The sequence below is a fragment of the Populus euphratica genome, unplaced genomic scaffold (assembly GCF_000495115.2).
Source record: "Populus euphratica unplaced genomic scaffold, PopEup_1.0 scaffold266.1, whole genome shotgun sequence".
Classification (NCBI taxonomy): domain Eukaryota; kingdom Viridiplantae; phylum Streptophyta; class Magnoliopsida; order Malpighiales; family Salicaceae; genus Populus; species Populus euphratica.
The window spans coordinates 207,408-226,575 of record NW_011500149.1 but is presented as its reverse complement, the minus strand read 5'-3'; the positions used below and the strand labels follow the sequence as shown (position 1 = coordinate 226,575).

At 31.3% G+C, this 19,168-nt stretch overlaps 3 protein-coding genes across 4 annotated transcripts; 1 reads left to right on the top strand and 2 right to left on the bottom strand.

Moving 5' to 3' along the window:
• Positions 1–1,090: 1,090 nt before the first annotated feature.
• LOC105110889 (uncharacterized) lies at positions 1,091–4,150 on the bottom strand. The gene is made up of 5 exons (XM_011006090.1): positions 4,022–4,150; positions 3,627–3,816; positions 3,473–3,535; positions 1,465–1,552; positions 1,091–1,335 (listed from the first exon to the last, which is right to left on the bottom strand). The coding sequence occupies exons 1-5, from the start codon at positions 4,081–4,083 to the stop codon at positions 1,223–1,225; spliced, it is 516 nt and encodes a 171-aa protein (XP_011004392.1). The 5' UTR covers positions 4,084–4,150; the 3' UTR covers positions 1,091–1,222.
• A 2,268-nt stretch (positions 4,151–6,418) lies between these two features.
• On the bottom strand, positions 6,419–8,375 carry LOC105110888 (probable receptor-like protein kinase At4g10390). The gene is made up of 2 exons (XM_011006088.1): positions 7,444–8,375; positions 6,419–7,337 (listed from the first exon to the last, which is right to left on the bottom strand). The coding sequence occupies exons 1-2, from the start codon at positions 7,811–7,813 to the stop codon at positions 6,601–6,603; spliced, it is 1,107 nt and encodes a 368-aa protein (XP_011004390.1). The 5' UTR covers positions 7,814–8,375; the 3' UTR covers positions 6,419–6,600.
• Positions 8,376–15,055: 6,680 nt separating this feature from the next.
• On the top strand, positions 15,056–18,791 carry LOC105110887 (uncharacterized). 2 transcript variants are annotated; one of them, XR_839544.1, is made up of 4 exons: positions 15,056–16,186; positions 16,386–16,937; positions 17,045–17,433; positions 18,212–18,791. XR_839544.1 is itself a non-coding variant. In XM_011006087.1 (3 exons), exons 1-3 carry the CDS (start codon positions 15,236–15,238, stop codon positions 17,153–17,155), a joined length of 1,614 nt encoding a protein of 537 aa, XP_011004389.1. In that variant the 5' UTR covers positions 15,056–15,235; the 3' UTR covers positions 17,156–17,693. The 2 variants fall into 2 exon arrangements, 1 of the variants encoding a protein (XP_011004389.1); XM_011006087.1 differs by lacking the exon at positions 18,212–18,791 and having other exon boundaries at positions 17,045–17,693.
• Positions 18,792–19,168: the final 377 nt, after the last annotated feature.

The window sequence follows — 19,168 nt, the reverse complement described above, 5'->3', positions numbered from 1 at the left end:
ACAGTCAATACTCGAAAAAAACAAAACCCAACTTCCCCTCCTAGACAAAAGGGAAGATTCCTTGAATATTTTATGAAAAGCACATTTTGCATGATTTTCTCCATGTATGGAAGTGGCATTCTCTACTAACTATTAAGTGGTTAAAGCTAATCAGGAGTAAAGTGTACACCTTATATCTTAATTGTGTGGCATCATTCTGTCAGAATAATTCTGTCCAAGTCCCACAAACTATCGAATTTGAGATCAGAAATGCTTAGGAGAAAAAGTTGCTGTGGATTGCACTATAATGATAGCATGTGGGATACACCAAAGTGGTTTGACCATCAAGTATACTTCATTTCTTTCAAGCTTAATGGGATTTTGTGTGGCAGAAACTGATGTGTCTGTTGCGCAGAAGATACACCGCATCATTCTTTCCGCTCTTTTATGTTCCTTTTCTTTTCGAGTGCCAAAGGACTTTGCCACCCAATCAACTTTGCATCAATGCCAACCCTAATCATGAACCAAGCAACACCAGCAGTATCTCACTAGAAGCTTCTGACTAGTACTTCAATGAATGGCAGAGTTTCACAGAGACAAGACTAGTGTTAAAGAGACATGGATTGCCATCCTTATTTTGCTAGCGTAACTTATTTGACTTGGGAATAATAACAAGGCAAAAATGTAGGCATTGGTCACTGACAAGATCCCTTTCGGCCAGATCCTGTCAAATCTGCATTTACATGGTCAAGAATGCATGCTTATATTGGCATGCACTGGAACAGCTATGAGGAAAAGGAATTACAGGCAAACAAAAGAATCACTCTTCATATAGATCTTGGTATTTAACTTGGAAAACATGTTCTACTACCAATCCATTACCATTACCAGAAGAATTACAATCGAGATCAAGAAATGAAGCTGTGAAAAACCCATTACTCATCACAATATATATATATATATATATATATATATATATATATATATATATATATATATATATATATATATATATATATATGCAAATTATCTGTGAAAAAATGAAGCTGCTAAATTACATTCAGATAACTTGCTTATTTGAGAAATGATGAAGAGCCTGAGGAGAAATCAATGATTAAGATCAGATTCTTTATCAACTCAAAATGCAAAATTTTAATTAAAGACACTTCTATGTTGAGGGAAGGTACTCTAACTCGTACATTAGAATGACAAAAATGATCGATTGACTAAACAGGGTCAATAATCAGAGATTATCCTGCAGTAAATAGGCGGAGATGAACACAGACAATGCACAAATAGATAAAACTAGCAGAAGACCAGAAGGAATCAATTTTTGGGTAGCTGCCACTCGTATTCCTGGATGGTACAAGGATAAAAAGAAAGAAAAAGGCAATAGAAACAGTCAAATTCACAAATTATGATGTACATACTACAAAGGACCAACATCAAGATACCTAGGACATTCTGAACAAAGAAAAGACTTACCAAATACAGAAGAGAATAGGAAGGCTGACCCAAACCCGAGGGAATCCCCGATAGCTTTTGTCTCCGGAGCTTGCATAAGCAAGCAAGCCTACATGGAAAAGGCAAGCTTAGTTATCAATGTAGTTGCACAAACTTTATAATCTTGTTTCGCTGTTTATGCTACCTCCAACTTGCATTTACACAAGTTCATGTGTGATTGTATACGTGCACACATTCCCAACATTTCTGAAAAACAATCTAGTACTGCTAATTCACAAAAAGCGGGCAGCATGTTTTAACCACCTTCAGCCTTGTCATAATGCATTTTGAACAGTCTAGTACGGTTAATCATAATAGAGTATAATGGTATTGAAAATGTTGATTTTGTATAGTTCGTTCCAGGTCTAACATTGCAGATTCTTTCTTTTGTTTTTTCTTTTCTTTGGATAGGCAAATAAATTCATTAACCAAAAAGGAACAGGTGGCTAACACTTGTACAGAAAAAGCATTAAGCATAAAGGTAACAGCGATAATAAGCTAAATACAACTGATGCAAAAAACCTTAGTATAGTAAAGTAAAGATCTAAGAAGACAAAGGAAACTAGCAAGCAATCCTCACAATCCCTTTAAGCAACAGTCTGAGCAAAGCTGTAACAGCAATAGCATAACCACTCAAAAGGAGCCCAGGTAAGTTTGCTCTACGATATAATTTGATAAGAGTGGCCATTCTAATTTTGCACCAAATCTTCTGCAAAAATCAAACCCATCTCCACACACCATCTTTAAGCAAAGCTGCAACAGCAACAATTTACGCACTCAAAAAGAGACCAGGTATGCTTACAAACTCATTTGAATCTTCAGCAGACCCAAACGCTGAATTCAATCTACATATGGCATTTATTGAGAAAAGCTCTTGTGCTTGAAGTACTCCCAGCTCAAGCAGTCAAATGTTCCATTCTTATACTGAGCATTAGAAATTATCCAATGACTGACACTTTCCCTATTGAACTATCCTGTTTCTATCCAAGTTTAGGGAGTATACATAATCATATCAAGAATAGGCATAGAATTGGGGTTCCATCTACTTACACCGATCACCTAGACTGCACATCAACTTGAATGCCTTGCTCTGCTAGCTTGTCCTGTTTGGAATGACAGGACTTGGATTAGCAAGTTCAAACCAATCTAATACTTTTCCATTCATCTTTAATAACATTCCCCAAGGGCCATTGCAGTAAAGTTCCTATCTCAAGTTGATTTGAGATTCGACAATTCCACATACTACTCGTTCTGTTTCAACCAAGTTCTCAGATTTGGCAGTGAGTTCCAGCCCATAGTTTCCTAGAACTTGATACATCTTAAGGTCGCTGTATGATCATGGGGGACAGAGGACACCACTTAGCATAGTATGTATGGCATTGAGGGTATGCTCGGCTGGTTCACTATTTGGAATGGTGGTATGCTTTAGAGTGCTTATTGGGGTGGCTTATTATTTATTACCAGTGAAATCAATTTGACGCCATTAGGAAGACAAGTAGATTTTTTAAAGAAGCATCCATTCTTCTTCTTTCCTTCACTCCTTCATCCCACATCTTCTTTCACCATGTATAGCACCTAATTAATAATTTGGGTGGTCAGTTTTGGCAGTGCAATCAAATGGAGACCAAGATTCGCTTTTACAGGGGGTCTAGGACAACTATTCCACTCATTAAAGATTGAGGGTGTCATGAGTCCAGAGTTAACAATGTGCTCTGCCCATCATCAGAAACATGAGAGAGATCAAACCCCACCTTTATCTCTGTGCTTTCAAATGAACTAACTATCGTAAAGAATCTTAAGCACTACAAACACTCTTTTGAAGTTCAGAACATGAACTATCACAAATATGGAAAGCCTAACAATGAGGCATCGTTCTAGTAGTCAAGGACTCAAGGCTAGGACTCAACGTTAGGACTCGTAATGCATCAAAAAGTTCATACCAGATTTTAACTAAATAGAGAGCAATGACAGAAACTTAAGCAAAAGTTACCGTTCCCATAAGAGCAGCCCCTGTCAACCCTCCAAAAAGTGACCCCTTGCTTCCTGATTTACCCGACTTCATTCACAAAAATGCAATCTTTATAAGCAAAAACAAAGATAAGGCAACAAAGGCAAAAAAAAGAAAAGGAAAAGATTCAATTTTTACAGGCAAAGAGGCCACAGCCAAGAAGAACGAGACCATAGGCAGCAGAGGTTACAGGAGCAAGATCTGCCAACTGACATTTGCAGCCAAGACGTCTTCTTTTCGAAATACAAGGAGCACTGGAATTGGATCTTCTCCCATTCCTTAAACAAGAAAAAGAAGAGAACCCCGGCGAAGTTACTGAGATTGTGGTTTTTTTTGGTGTTTTAAAAATATTTTTAAAAATTAAATTTTTTTATATTTTTATTTATTTTAAATTAATATCTTTTATATTTTAAAATATTTTAACATACTAATATTAAAAAAAATTTAAAAAAAATAATAATATATATTTTAATATAAAAAATTATTTTAAAAAAAAACACAACATCACTATTTCTATTTCATATCTGTATTTCTGTCTTGGAACTACTCAATGGCGGGAACCTCGTAGGAATCAGCAAAAAGGAGCGAGACATTATCGCTTTCTGACTCTCGCTGTCTTGTCTGTCTTCTCACTGTCTACCGCTGGCACTTGGCAAATAGTACTTGTGGCTAAAGAACTTCTTTTTTTTTTATTATTATTTAATTTGGGCTAGTGCAGTTTTAAATTTATAATGTTGATTCTACGTAATATTAAAAAAAGTTATTTTTATTTTGTTTTAAATTAATATTTTTTTAATATCTTTATATCATTTTGATATGTTTATATAAAAAATAATTTTAAAATAATTAAAATAATATTATTTTAATGTATTTTTAAATAAAAAATATTTTTTAAAAATTACAATTATATTTTTAAGAAGACATTTTAAATTTAAATTAACTAGTTTTTATGAATATTTTACTTTTTAGAATAAAGTAAAAAAGGGCCATAGACCCTTTACTTTGGGATTGGAAAGTATATAGCTAAATTCTGAAATATATTTTTTTAAAATATTTAAAATTTAATTCAAAACTTTTTTGAGTTGAAGTTATTAATGGATGATAATGAATAATTCAGTTTATAGAAGTTCATAATTCATTATTTTTAAATGAGATTGATAAATAATTTTTACAATAATTTATAATTATATAAAATGCAATTCCAACCATGTTATATTGAAAGAGAATTATTAATGTACTTGGATATTTTTAGTTATAATTAAATAAATGATTTTTATTATACTATAGATTGGGTTAATTTTTTTTTAATATAAAAAAGATATTTATGTGATATCAACATTTTAAAATGAGTAAAAAAAATCTAAGATTTTAGTAATTAAAATAGATAACACTTGTTATTAAAACAATAACTTGAAAAGCAAATAAAAACAAAAAAAAAAATCATGAATCGAGCATAAGAGAGTAGGTCAAGGAAAAAAAAATTAGAAACCATGTTTTTCTACATAAAAAAATCTCTTATGTAAATCAAAAAAATTATAAAATGCATCTAACTAAATAAATCAATAACCATCATGTAAAGAAATGAAAAAATAATGAAAAAAAACAAAAAAAAAATAAATCAATAACCATCATGTAAAGAAATAAAAAAATAATGAAAAAAAAACAAAAAAAAATTAATAAATAAATATAGATTAAAATATTTAATATTACAACATGAATAATTTAACCGATTGTGTTTAATGAATTTATTAATTAAAATAAATCTGTAATTGAAACTGAAACACACATAAAATTTATTGAATATAATAAAAAAAAAGTAAATGCGCATATTAAAAATATTATAAAAAATTTAATATTGTTTTTGAAAAAAATAAATTTAATATATATAAAATATAAAAATAATAATTAAATGAATCATATCAATATCTTTAAAAATTAAACATATTTACATTGTTATATGAAGAGATCAACAATAACATCAAAAACTGATCTTTTATTGTATAACAATACATAGATCTTGATTTTTTCCCATATTATTTCATTTACTCTCTTTTTTTAGAGAGAGAAAGGAGAGAAAAATATTGAGGAAAGATTAAACAGTAAGGAAGAAATATATATATATATATATATAACATTCTACATTTGTTTTTCTTTTAAAAATTTAGTTCATTACCGCTTGATTCTTGCTTAATCAAGTTTATTAAATTAAAATTATGTAGGTTGACACATTCAACAAAACATATTTATTGCATTTTAATAGTTTTTATGAAATCTCTGAAATATTGAAATAATTAGGATTTATTATATAACTCACTTAAATGTTATAATTCTTTTTGCAACCTTATTATTTTAATTGTTTGAATCCAAATCTGATAGTTTTTATATGTAGTAAATTGATTCTTATTTAATCATTTTCATTGAATTAAAATGTTAATTTTACCTTATTGAAACAGACTTTGAAAAAAAATATATTATATTATAAGAGTTATTTATGGAATCTCTAAAAAGAAAAAAATGTTCAACTAGTTTGGTTTTATTACTAAATTCGCTCATAATTTACATATATAAATCTTGAATTGAAATTTGATAAAATATCTTTTTTTGGATTTATTTAATGACCCTTTTGTTTCTTTTTATTTAGTCAAGGTCATTAAAGTAATATGGCTATGTTACCCTTTGAGAGTTCATTATAAAGTTTATCAAAACCATGTTCAAATAGTAATTTTGGTTACTCTTTTGATAATGAGAGCTCATTTTTCTTATTGATTTAAGATATATTTATTTTGCGTCAAATATATTCTAATTAAAAAACGAGTTATTTTTCATTAATTGAATGCATATTAATTTTCCTATAAAATAAATTATTTTCATTAATAGGTTTTAAATGATAGTAATAAAATGAAGAAAGCACCTTTATTTTCTACTCCTTTTGAACCAAGGTCTCACTTTCATTGCCATCTGAACAAGTCCTTTTCAACAAATGACTTGTATGCATATTACAAATAAATAACACGATATTAAAAAAAAAAAAAAAAAAACATGTACGTGCATTTCATTTACAATGTGACACCATCGACATCATCCCTGTAATTCCTGACAGAATGTTTCCACTAGCATTTATTTGGCAAATCCTTTTGCTGTGTGCAGAGGAGGGAAATGGAAGCTATATTCTCCTTGATGGTATGCAGGATTTGTGCAGCAGAAGGCCTAAGACTTGGAGCCTGTCCAAGGCAAAGAGCTGCAAGGGAAATCATAGCCATGACTTCCTTGACTTCGAAGTCTCCTCCCAATTTTGGATCCACCATTTCTGCCACCTTCGTCGGGTTGCACTCACCACCACTAGCAATTATGCTCTTCAAAATGGGTCCAATCATTGATGTCAATAGCTGGCCCTGGCCTCTTTCCTCACAAAATGCCTCCATTCCCGTCAGAAGTTCCAAAATGATGACTCCATAGCTGTACACATCATTCTTCTTTGATGCTATTCCTGTTCTAAGGTAGTGTGGATCAGTATAACCCGGAGAACCCATCATGACTTGCTTCCTATTATTGGAAGTCATTACTGTAGAAGAAAATCCCATCTTTGCGAACCCAAAATCACATAGCTTGCAATTGAGTTGCTCATCGAGTAAAATATTTGAAGGTTTGATGTCACCATGTACAATTTGGAGAGGACATTTTTCATGTAAATATTCAAGAGCTTGAGCAAGTTGGTAAGCTATTGCCATTCTCTGTCTCCATGAAAGTACTGTACTTCTTGATGACTCCCTAATTTCTCTCCCTGCACCATGGAGTTTGTCTTGCAAGGTTCCATTGGAAACGTACTCAAATACCAAAGCACCTTCGTCTGAGAATTAAACACAATAAAGATAGATTCTTAGCACAAGAACTTAGATTTAACAACAAACAAGTAATGTTACTAACAATTTTCTCAAGTAAAACCAGGCACAAACCTTGATTGTCACAGTATCCTAGAAGCTTGACAATGTTGTCATGTTGGAGGTGGAGCAGGATGTCTAGTTCTTGCTTGAAGACTCTATTAAGATAGTCACTTGGGCAGTGAATCTTGATTGCCCCAATGCTGGAACCAGGCAAGCGCGCCAAATATACTGTGCTAAACCCTCCTGATCCAACAATCTGAGAGAAATTCATTGACAGCCTCTCTATCTCACTCCAACTGTATTTCCTTGCACAGCCATTAGCGCCATCAAAATCCTTTTCCTTTTTCCGGTCAAGATGATCAGTACCATTTGAAGCAGCAGCAGCATCGATTTTCTTGGTGTCGCTTTTGTGTCCGAATTTGAGTCTGAGAAAGCAGCCCATGATGATGACAAGCAAGAGAAGAACACTAGAGAAGCAGCGATCGAGAACTATGACAATTCTATGTTGAAAGAGATAGTGGTGGTGTCCTTAATTAAGGACTAGTTGTCGGTGGATGGATAGTTCTAGGGGGGATGGCAATGGTGGGTATGGTGGCGGGTTGCTTAAGGGAATCCACAGAGAAGGTGAGTTGAGAGGAGTAACAGAGAAGAGATCATAAGAAAATACGTGAAGGGATGGGCCAGCACCACCAGAACCTGCAGACAACTTGGCATCTGGTTGGAACTAGTCTCATGCTTACCAGAACTCATAGAAACATCTCCAATGGTCTTTGGATTTGTGTGTGGCAAGGAAGGTAACATATGGAGTCAGAATCTGACAGATTCAATCCATTCCTTTTAAAACATACTTGGAAATTAAATTAAGACACAAGATCATCAACTAATTACATTATTAATTAATTCTTGCTGTTATTGTTTATTTGCCAAGCAGATTTTTTTTTTCTATTATTTTAAAGATGAACAAAGACTTCATCTCCATGTGCTCTTGGTCTAAAGTGCAGACACTATATGCCCTAGCTATAACTAAAGAGAGCTTAAAATACGTACAAATGGTGATTCTTGTAAGAAATAATTATTTTTCTTTTTTACAAACTATCATAGCACTTACAGATGAAGCAAGTTTCCTCGTAAAATTATTTCTCTCTTTTCTCGTAAAGATGAAATTAATTTTCTATATGAACACGAGAAACCATACATGAATTAATGATAGCATGGGATTTTATCTCATTCTCCCATCTTTAATCCGGAAAGGAAGATGGTGACGTGCTAACAGCAACACGGAATTACCAATAATTAAAGAAGAGAGAAAGCAAGAGGCTTGATTCTTTACATCTAATGATTTGAAATTAAAAAAAATAAAAAATCTGGCAAGTCAAATTGAGGTTGCTGGCTGGCTGGTTCTTCTCCCTTTCTTCAAACGTGCTTTTTATTCATGACCATGCCTTCATATCAAGAAGGTAATCAATAGCTTCACAATTATATAAGCCCTTGTTGTTGATCTTCACATGGAAGTTGACTCAATTATCTTACTGTTTATCATAGCAAATTTCAAATTAAATTTAGTAAAAATAGATCTGATGATATGATATTATTGATCAATCTACTATCTAGTTAACAACGAGTTTAATATTTTTTAATTATTTTTTAAAATATTAAAATAATATTATTTTAAATTATACATCAATTAACCTACTCAACCCTACTAGTAATTGATATATGATTTTAATAGCTTTGGCATTTTGCCTTCCAAAAACTTGGTTCTTTATCTTAAGGAGACTCCTTTTTTATTTGGCTTTCCATGGATAAATCTAGTGCCCTGTAGCTGATCAGATTTACGTTATATGGGATTGATAGTTGATTAGTTGTTAATTTTCGAAGTCACTGTTTTATTGATGTTTGATTGACACTTATATCTTATATATAATTGTATTTTAAACTTTATTTTTATAAAAATTAAAAATAATATGTTATTTATTTATTTTACATATAAAAATTTATTTTTCAACTATTCTAATTAAATATATTTTTTAAAAAAAATATAATTAAAAATATTTTAAAAAAATTTATTTTTAAAAGAATTATATTAAGAGCTACCGCAACAAATACATGTGTAATTAATATGGGAAGCTATCATTTAATTACCAGTGCTTTGCATGCTGTTGATTTCAAACCTGCAATTTAAACATGATTATTCTTCTTAACTTCTGAATTAGAGATGAGAAAAGGTAGTAATTTGGAGGAAGAATCAGTAAAAAAATAAATTATATATATATAACATGGTGAATTAATGGTTGCCATTAAATGATGTTGATGATGATCGGTGATCATGGCTTGCATCCCTTCACAGCAATTCTTTGAAACACAATTTCTTTCCCTAATAATAATAAACTACCTGCAGATTTAAACCCTGTGATCTTGCAGCATGATGATCAGTTCACGAGCAAGGGCGGTGATATACAAAATTGGTGAGAAATAAATACTGAATATCACCGTACTCTAGAAAATCTTATAGGTATCACAATGAATTATCCTGTGTATAATGAATTTTTTAATATGAACAGGAAATTCTGTGAATGCATGATTGATATATTAATTATTAGCCGTGCTTTGTTTGAAAATCTCTTCAGAAAATATATAATTATTAATACCAATCGAGCTATAATTTGTTGGGATTATGATCATAACAGAATATTCATAGATGATGAACAAAACCTAATGATTTCACCTGAGGAAAAGTAAGAAAATGGCAAAAGGGCTAGCGAATTCCCAATAATTTATACTGTTCTTTAGCCTCTTTCATGCTGGTTTGACATTCATGCAAGAAGCTTAACAATGGCCATGGAGCAATCATTATACTATTATAATGCAGATTTTGTCTGGGAAAAAAAAAAAGTTTCAAACATTGCCTTGGCACATTCCTGCTAAAAGCATCATGAGCTAGAGTAATTTATCTGTCAAAATTGCAGGCATGTCATGATCTATCTCTTAACGAATCCTAGGCAACCATTAATTAATTGTTCTTTTTTTTTTTAGTCTGAATAAGTTCCAAGCACACACATATTCCCTTCTTATTTTAATTTTGTCTCCATGTCAGTAAACAATCTCTCATTAAAATGAGAGCTCCTAATGCTTGCAAGGGTGACTGGTAATCTCTGCCAAGTTGGTAGGATTTTATTGTCTTCCCGTGTGCCAAAACAAGACACAATTATATATTATTATTATAAAAAATCAAATAGAACAGAAAACATTGATTAAGCTTGTCTATTTTGATAGATTCTACAACCCGAAGAAACAAGATAAAGGACAAGCACCGATCAAGCCAAGAGAAAGAACCCTAAACAACCAGCTCTAAAACAAATTTGTCTCTCAATGTTTTTTTGTTCTTTGTGAGTTTGTATCTTTCCACAGAGGGCCAGGCGGTGGCTATGGTAGAGGCTGAGCATCAATGGGATTAAATGAATGATCAGTATTATAGGAGAGGTTATAATTTAAAGTATTTTTTATTTAAAAATATATTAAAATAATATTTTTTATTTTAAAAAAGTTATTTTTGAAATTAACGTAATTATTAAAACAGTAAATTATTTTATTACAAGTGTAAAAGAGAATTTCACATATTATTTGTTGTTTAATTTGTACATTATTAATCAAATATATATATTTTTTATATCATCATCGAACACAACTCCATCCTTTATTTCATCCCATCCCATCTATATTGTCCTATTTATTCTATTTTATCTTTGGACAAAAACCAAACGTTAGTTTAAAGTTACCTTGAAGTTGTAAAGAACCGTTGTTAACAAAATATTTAAATATAGCTTTGTAAATTGTTATGCCAAAAGCTAAGAAGTGTTCAGCCATGAAGCTCTCTCATGATGTACTAGAATAAAATTATTTGGTGTAAAAATAATGATTAATCAAATATTTATATCAATATTTTTTTTTAACTTGGTTTAGAAAGTATAAAATTAATGGGAAAAATCTTAGTACTTGTAAAATAGTTCTTAACGATAGAATTTAGAAATTTTATAATGATAAAATTAATAATTTTAAATGAAAATAACAAATTATAAATAAATAAAAAAGATTCAAATTCTAAGAATAATTTTTTTTTTATTTAAAATCCCCTAAAAGTTTAAGTATATAAACTTGGAGAATAGAAAATTATAAACTATTTATCTAAATAGTTCAGGTGATATTTATACCTTTCCAGTCTTGTTATTTTGATGGAATATGGGGGGTTGAAAAAGTCATAATTAATAAGATGTAAATATGATAAGCTCTTAAAAAACCTTTCATATACCTACAAGTGTAAATAAATAAATAAATCATGTTAATAATTTTAAGATAGAACCCTATAATCATAACATGGATCTTTAAAATTAATTGGGTTTGGCTTGTAGCCACACCTAAAATAAATGAATCTAGTAGTTCATCAAACTTATAATATCTTAATCTCAATTTACAATTGAATTCGAGTATATTAAATTTAACATCTTCTCAAACTCATAATATCTTGGGGCTTAGCTCATAACTAAACCTGAATATATTAGATTTGATGAAATGAAAAATCTACAATGTCTTAAAATTAATTTATAGTTGAACTCAGGTATATTAAATTTAATAATTTATTAGATTTATAATAACATGTACTCAATTTATAAGATAATCCAACTAGCCAATCCTAAAAAAATTTAGGCTAAACTCATAATTAAATCTAGATATATTAAATATACAGCTTTCATATCCATGTTCATTTGATTTATCATCAAATTATGAATTTGGGTTCTTCCTTGACATCAAAATATTGAGTAAAAAAAAATATTGATTTAGCACCTTCAAATTCGATAAGCATTTTTCCTCGTTTAGTTCGAATTGTTAGACTTCAGAGAAAACTCTGTGTATATGTATATATATCTGTTATGTTTCGTTTTGGTGGGTGATGGTATTTCTAGAGAATATTTGCTAATTTTCCATCCAATCAGATTTCAAAAAACATTTTGCTATCTATCCCTGTGCTTAAAAAAATCATGACATACATTTCCTTACAATATCTTTTCATACTTGAATTAAATATAATAACATGAAAATCAAGGAAAATAAAAATAAAAAACATTTATATTAAGTTTTAACATTCAACGACAAGGATAATGACAGTAAACAATATGGATTAGGTATCAGACACATTTTGATAAGTGTTATCAATCCATCTCAATGTATCAAACTAAAACTTGATGAAGTTCATAGTTTATAATAAAAAAAATAATTAATCTAATAAAATCTAAGTGATCTAACTATTTAAACCATAATATCATTATAAAAATTAAAATAATATCATTTTAATTTTTAAAAATAAAAAAATAATATTATTATTTTAAGTATATTGAGTTAACTCATTCAATTCATGATTGAAACCTAAATTAAAATAAATTTAATAACTTTATTTCTGAATATCTTATATATGCCCATCTTGCATAAGATTGGATATTTTATCTCTCAATTACAAAATAAAAGGGAAAGGACATATTTATCCCTAGATAATCACAAAATCATCAACTAGGTCCCCAAAGAAAATAAAACCCAATTGAGTCCCTCATCTATCAAGTGTTACCCAATTAACCGCTGCCTTGAATTTTTATTTTATTTTTTCATAAGAATAAAACAAAAAGGACATGTTTTTCTTAAAAAGATGTTTTTTGTCATGAATTTTAATGATATTGATTAAAAATTAATTATTTCAAGGACCTAGTTGAGATCACATGATATTGGAGTTACATATAGCATCCTTAGCCCAAAAAAGAGGAGGAGGAAGAAGAAGCAATTATCTGTGAATATATATATATATATATATATATATATATATATATATCAATGTGATATAACTTGTTTTTTTCTTGAAAATTCAGAATATGATCTTCATTAATATAAAAGTATAATTCTAATTGGATTATTAACAAAACTTCTAAGAAAACTATTAATGTTTATTATGGTAATTCATTGCTTATATGAACATAAATAGTGATGAACCTTCTCAGTTATTTTTAAAATTTTATTTTAAAATATTTTTTAATTAATCTTTTTGTTAATAAAACAAAGCTTTCAATTGAATTCGGAAGATAAAATTTAAAGTGAGGGAATCATCATGTAAAACACCAGAAAATGCAAAGTTAATTTTAAAATTTATAAATTTTTTATTTTGATCAAAAAAATTATTTTATTTATTTTTCAGCTCTTAAATTAAAGAGAATAAGAGAAACTCTATGAAAAATAACAAAAGTGTTGTTTGGCCAGAGTCTCACCTTTGAAATTGAAGATATTTGTGTCTTTTAATTTGTTTTCTCAACAATAGTTTGATTTTTTTCTTTAAGGAAGGAGATCGATTTCTATTTTTAATTTTTTTGATTCAATTAATTTTTATTTTTAGGTGTGATTTTAAAATGTTTTGGAGTTGTTAGATGGTTTGTATAGGTTTTTATGGTCTTGGGGTAAAGATTAATAGAAAAATAAATTTTAAGGACATACCCCCTTTATTTTTTAGCTATTATAGTGGTAACTGAATTCTAAACGACAATTTAAGTGATTTGTTTTTTTATCTAAAATATATTTTAGATATTATTTTGTTAAATAAGAATATAGTAATATTAGAAATATTTTTATAACTTGTCATTGTTTTATTTTTAATTTTATCCAATTGCTTTTTTAATAGTATATATTTTATTTTTTATATAATTAAATAAAAATAATTTTAAAAAAATATTATTAAACTTAATATTCTAAATTACAGGTTTAATAAGTTAACTTGAGATGTCATTATATAAATATTTAAAGAAATTATTTTATATATATTAAAATTAAATTTCATAATAAAAATTTTACTTATAAATATAAAATAAATTAGCAATAGCTGTATATTTTTTATATTTTTTAAAAAATTATCCAGTAAAAAATTAAAAAAAAATATAAATTAGTCTTGCCTTAGCCGGAAGAGATTATACGCTAAAAATTAATCTAAAAAAACATATAAAAATATTACTAGAAAAATCATGACGTTGGCAAACAGAAATGAAAAGGTTAAGAAATTGACAACTCATCCAAAGAGATCAATTTCAAAAGCAAAATCCCGTTCAAACGACCTCCCGTTTTGAAATTCCTTTGACCCAACAAGCACGCCGGTTCCAAAAAGATTCCACCAAAAATTACAAAATAAAAAATAGATTCCCTTTCCCTTTCCCTTTCAATTTTCAAAATCAACAAATCAATCCCCCCCTTTTTTTTCAAAACTTTTTAAATAAAATATAATCATCACTCACTCAATCTACTTTGTTTAAAAGATGCTTTATATTATATTATTATATTTTTTAGAGTGTTTTTCAATTAAAAATATATTAAAATAATTATTTTAATTTTACCTATTAAAATTATATTAAAGAATAAAAACTTTGTTTAAAAGATGTTTTATAAAAAAAGTTAAATAAAATAAAATCATTACTCACTTAATCTATTTTGTTTAAAAGATGTTTTATATTGAATTATTATATTTTTTTTAAAGTGTTTTTCAATTAAAAATATATTTAAATTATTTTTTTATTTTTTAAAATTTATTTTTTATTCCACTGTATTAAAATTATATTAAAGAATAAAAAAATAATTTGAAATAAATAAATAAATTTTATGAAAAATATTTTTGAAATATGAAAATTATAATCCTAAAACCCATCCTTAATCCCTCCGAACAACAGGATCAATATAAACGAAACTGAATTGTAATAAATCTTTACCGTCAACAACACGACCTTTTTCCGTTTTCTTATGAGACGGAAACGATTCTTCCCCCCCAAACAACAGAAAATCAGAGCTCGTAATGGACTTTTCCTCTCCTCGCTGCCGCTCGCCGCTCTCACTCTCCCGCACCCGCACCCGCAACCGTAGATGGCGTCAGAGTCGGACTGGCACCGCCGTCGTTGTGGTGGCTGCACTCGTGATTTCCACCGCAGCCTGGCTGTCTCTTGTATTTTCTGGCACTACTGCTCGGTGTTGGCATAGGTTTAAGAATTGGGAAGGCAGTCCTCATGCTCTCAAATGGAAGCCACGAAGTCAGAAGCCAAATCAAAAAGGGAAAGATGACGGAATTTCGAGTTTCTCCACCGCCCCGTCTCTTCAATTGGGCAGAAACAGGAGCCTGTCCGAGGCGGAGAGACGGAAGGTTGAAGCAGGATTGACGTTGAATCATATAGTTTTCGGCATTGCGGGATCCTCTCAGTTGTGGAAGAGAAGGAGAGAGTTTATAAGGCTTTGGTGGAGAAAGAATTCAATGAGGGGTCATGTTTGGTTAGAGGAGAAGGTGGATGATAAAGAATGGGATGAATCATTGCCTGTGATTATGATTTCGGAGGATACTTCTCGGTTTCGGTACACGAACCCGACCGGACATCCTTCTGGGCTTCGGATTGGGCGCATTGTGTTGGAGACTTTTCGACTAGGTTTGTCTGATGTTAGGTGGTTTGTTTTAGGCGATGATGATACTATTTTTAATGTGGATAATTTGGTTAATGTGTTAAGTAAGTATGATTATAATGAAATGGTTTATGTTGGTGGCTCTTCGGAGAGTCACTCTGCGAATACTTATTTTAGTCATAATATGGCTTATGGAGGTGGGGGGATTGCTATAAGTTATCCTCTCGCCGAGGCGCTTTATAGTGTTCTTGATGATTGTCTTGAGAGATATCATAAGTTATATGGAAGTGATGATAGGCTCCACGCTTGTATTTCGGAGCTCGGTGTTCCATTGTCAAGAGAGCTTGGGTTTCACCAGGTTTGTTTATCCAGTCAGCTGTTAATTATTTTCTAATTGTTTAGACAACTTGCATTTTGTTAGTAATTATGACCTGTGCTGCTGAGAAGTTTGTGATTTTTTTATCGAAGTCAACTTGATGAATTAAATGTTGACCAAAAAATTTAGACGGTTGTCTTGACTTGTTGAATTTGAATTGTGGTTGATTTTGTTGTGGCAGTGGGATATTAGGGGTAGTGCTCATGGTCTGCTATCTGCGCATCCGGTTGCACCCTTTTTATCGATTCATCATGTTGAAGCTGTGGATCCTTTTTACCCTGGGTTGAGTTCTCTGGATAATTTGAAGCTATTCACAAAGGCAATGAAGGTTGACCCTATGAGTTTCTTGCAGCGATCGATCTGTTATGACCGTGCACGCCACCTATCCTTTTCCGTCTCGCTTGGTTACACTATTCAAGTGTTCCCGAGCATTGTTCCTCCCCGGCTGCTTGAGCGCTCAGAAATGACTTACTCTGCTTGGAACAAGATTCGTAATCGGAATGAGTTTGATTTGGATACAAGGGATCCTTCCAAATCTGTTTGTAAGAGGCCGGTCCTCTTCTTCTTAGAAGACGTGAAAAGACAAGGCAACACTACTTTGGGTACATACGTGCAGGCAAGAATGAAAGATGATTTGAGAAGAAGTTTTTTCTGCTTTACTCGTTCTGCTCCTTTGCCTTACGTTGAGAGTATTCAGGTGTTGGGGTATCCTCTGAAGAAGAACTGGCATTTGGTGAGTTCCTTATTTGTATTCTTTTTACTGTCTACTCCCAGTCCACTGTAATTTTCAGACTTTCCTTTCAAGCTAAAAGCTGACATTTCAAATATATATTTCGACAGTCACCGCGTCGTCTGTGTTGCAAACTGAATCAAACAAGTGATGAACTCCTTACAATATCAGTTGGACAGTGTGAGAAAGGATCTTGTGGTTCTTTTGCTGATTCTGTGTGAATATGGGTTGAATGGGAGCACTTGGTACGCTAGTAATGCTGTGGATATATTTTTTGCTTGAAGAAGGCCCTTCTCCAACTTGTGCTCTATATATTCAGCATCATTGTTTTGGCTTCCTTCTTGCAACAGCAGTTTACTGACTGTAATCTGGCATTTTGAAAGCCATGCTAACAAATTGCAGATACGATAGTTCCTTTTTGTACACAGTTGAGTTTAAGATGAGATTGCAAACCTTCACTTCGTGGACTGCATTCTTTGCCTTCTTTTTTCTTCAGAAGGTAAATAATTTCAAGTCTATATCTAACTTATAGACATTGCTAATGATGCGAGAGACAGTTTTAGTTAGTTTACAAATGAAAATGCCGTGATTCATTTCTTCTATTTTTAAGCGTGTGTTTTATGTCAATTCTAGTAATATTTTCTCTTGCACCTTCAACTTTCTCTGGAACTCTATTGTTTGAGCAATTAGACCTTCATTGTGCCACTCACTCATCCTAGTGGATGTTCGGTTAAAGATCATCCCAATTATTTGGTGTTAGTTTGATATGTCCTTTTCACTTGATAGGGAAAGCCCTTGTTAGGATTTTCATGTGGGTGTGTGTTGGGGAGAGAGAGCATTTGTTTGAGATTCTGTTATAAACTAGAATGCCTTTGTCTATCTTACAATACGGTTCTGCTTTGCTGTTGATAGGTGGGATCCAAGTGCAACTTGTTGAGCACATCATCTTACGTTCTCATATCTCATTTGTGTTCTTTCAGTGCTCATTAGTGCATATTTTCTGTATTTATTCCACCTGTATCATACTAGCTATGATCTAGTTCTATGGATATATTACATTTGACTTCCCAGTTTCTGATACTAGAAAGTTTGAAAGATTTGTTTATGTACTCCATGAGTCTTACCTCAACTCCATGCAACTTATGAGGCCGTCATAATATGGATTCATAGGCATGCATCATAGCACAACTCAACTTACATCTTGTCTCCAATTTGTGTACCTTCACTGCTTTAACAGAAAGGCTTCATTTCAGACCGATGGTTATTTTTCATTTCAGTAACAAAACTGGCATTAACAGGCATGCATGCCCATGAGACATCCATGCACTTATTAAAGGGAATGAAAGAAGGACAAAACCAACCGTGCTATCAGAATCTAGATAGCATGGAAGAAGCTTAAGTGTGGGAGGTCTGCCAACCAGATTTCAGGTCATTGACACATATTCTAGCTATAGATGCATTCCTTGGGAACAATATGCCCAACAAATAGGAAAGTACCCAGAAAGACCAGAGAAAGTGTCAAAATTATAAGGGACCCTTAGAAAAAGAAAAAAATGTGTCGAAAGGCATGTTGTAGTGTCAGATAAGGCTTCGGGGAGTCATGCCAGCAATTCAATGCTGTTGAATTGAGTTGTGTTTAAGTTTGCATTTTAATAAAATGTTTCTCTTCGCCCTCCGGTGCAGTTTTTTTCTCCTGTTGTGGACCTACAATGACTTGGAGTTCATTGGTTTGTTATCAACTCTTGTTATGCTCACAAGAACTAGATCATTCAATTAGTTCACCATGTCTGTTTGATAGCAACTTCTCTATAAGTTCTTAGTCCAAATTCTAGATTGGCAAGGACCTTCTTAGTCCAATTACAACATTATGAAGTTCGTTATTCTAAATTCTCGCACACTCCAAATTTGTATTGTGCTTTCTTTGGTACCCTTGGAACTTGGAAGGTTAGGGTTGCAGATTTTGTGAGTGTGATAGAAGAACATTTTGGTGATTTTGTCAACAGCATTTTGTGATTTTAGTTGGTGATCATGTCCTGTACTGTTTTTAAAGCCTTCTTTGTCTGGTGATGACCGTGTCTCATTCTCTTAGTCATGAATCCTTGTTCTTTAATAATCGATGAGTTGCTAGTTAAAATGTACATTTTTAAGGAAATATGTTTTGACTAGCATTAATGAGTCTCTCCAACCTATCTTCATTGTAACGAATGGGATAAATGGGCATCTATTAGATTTGA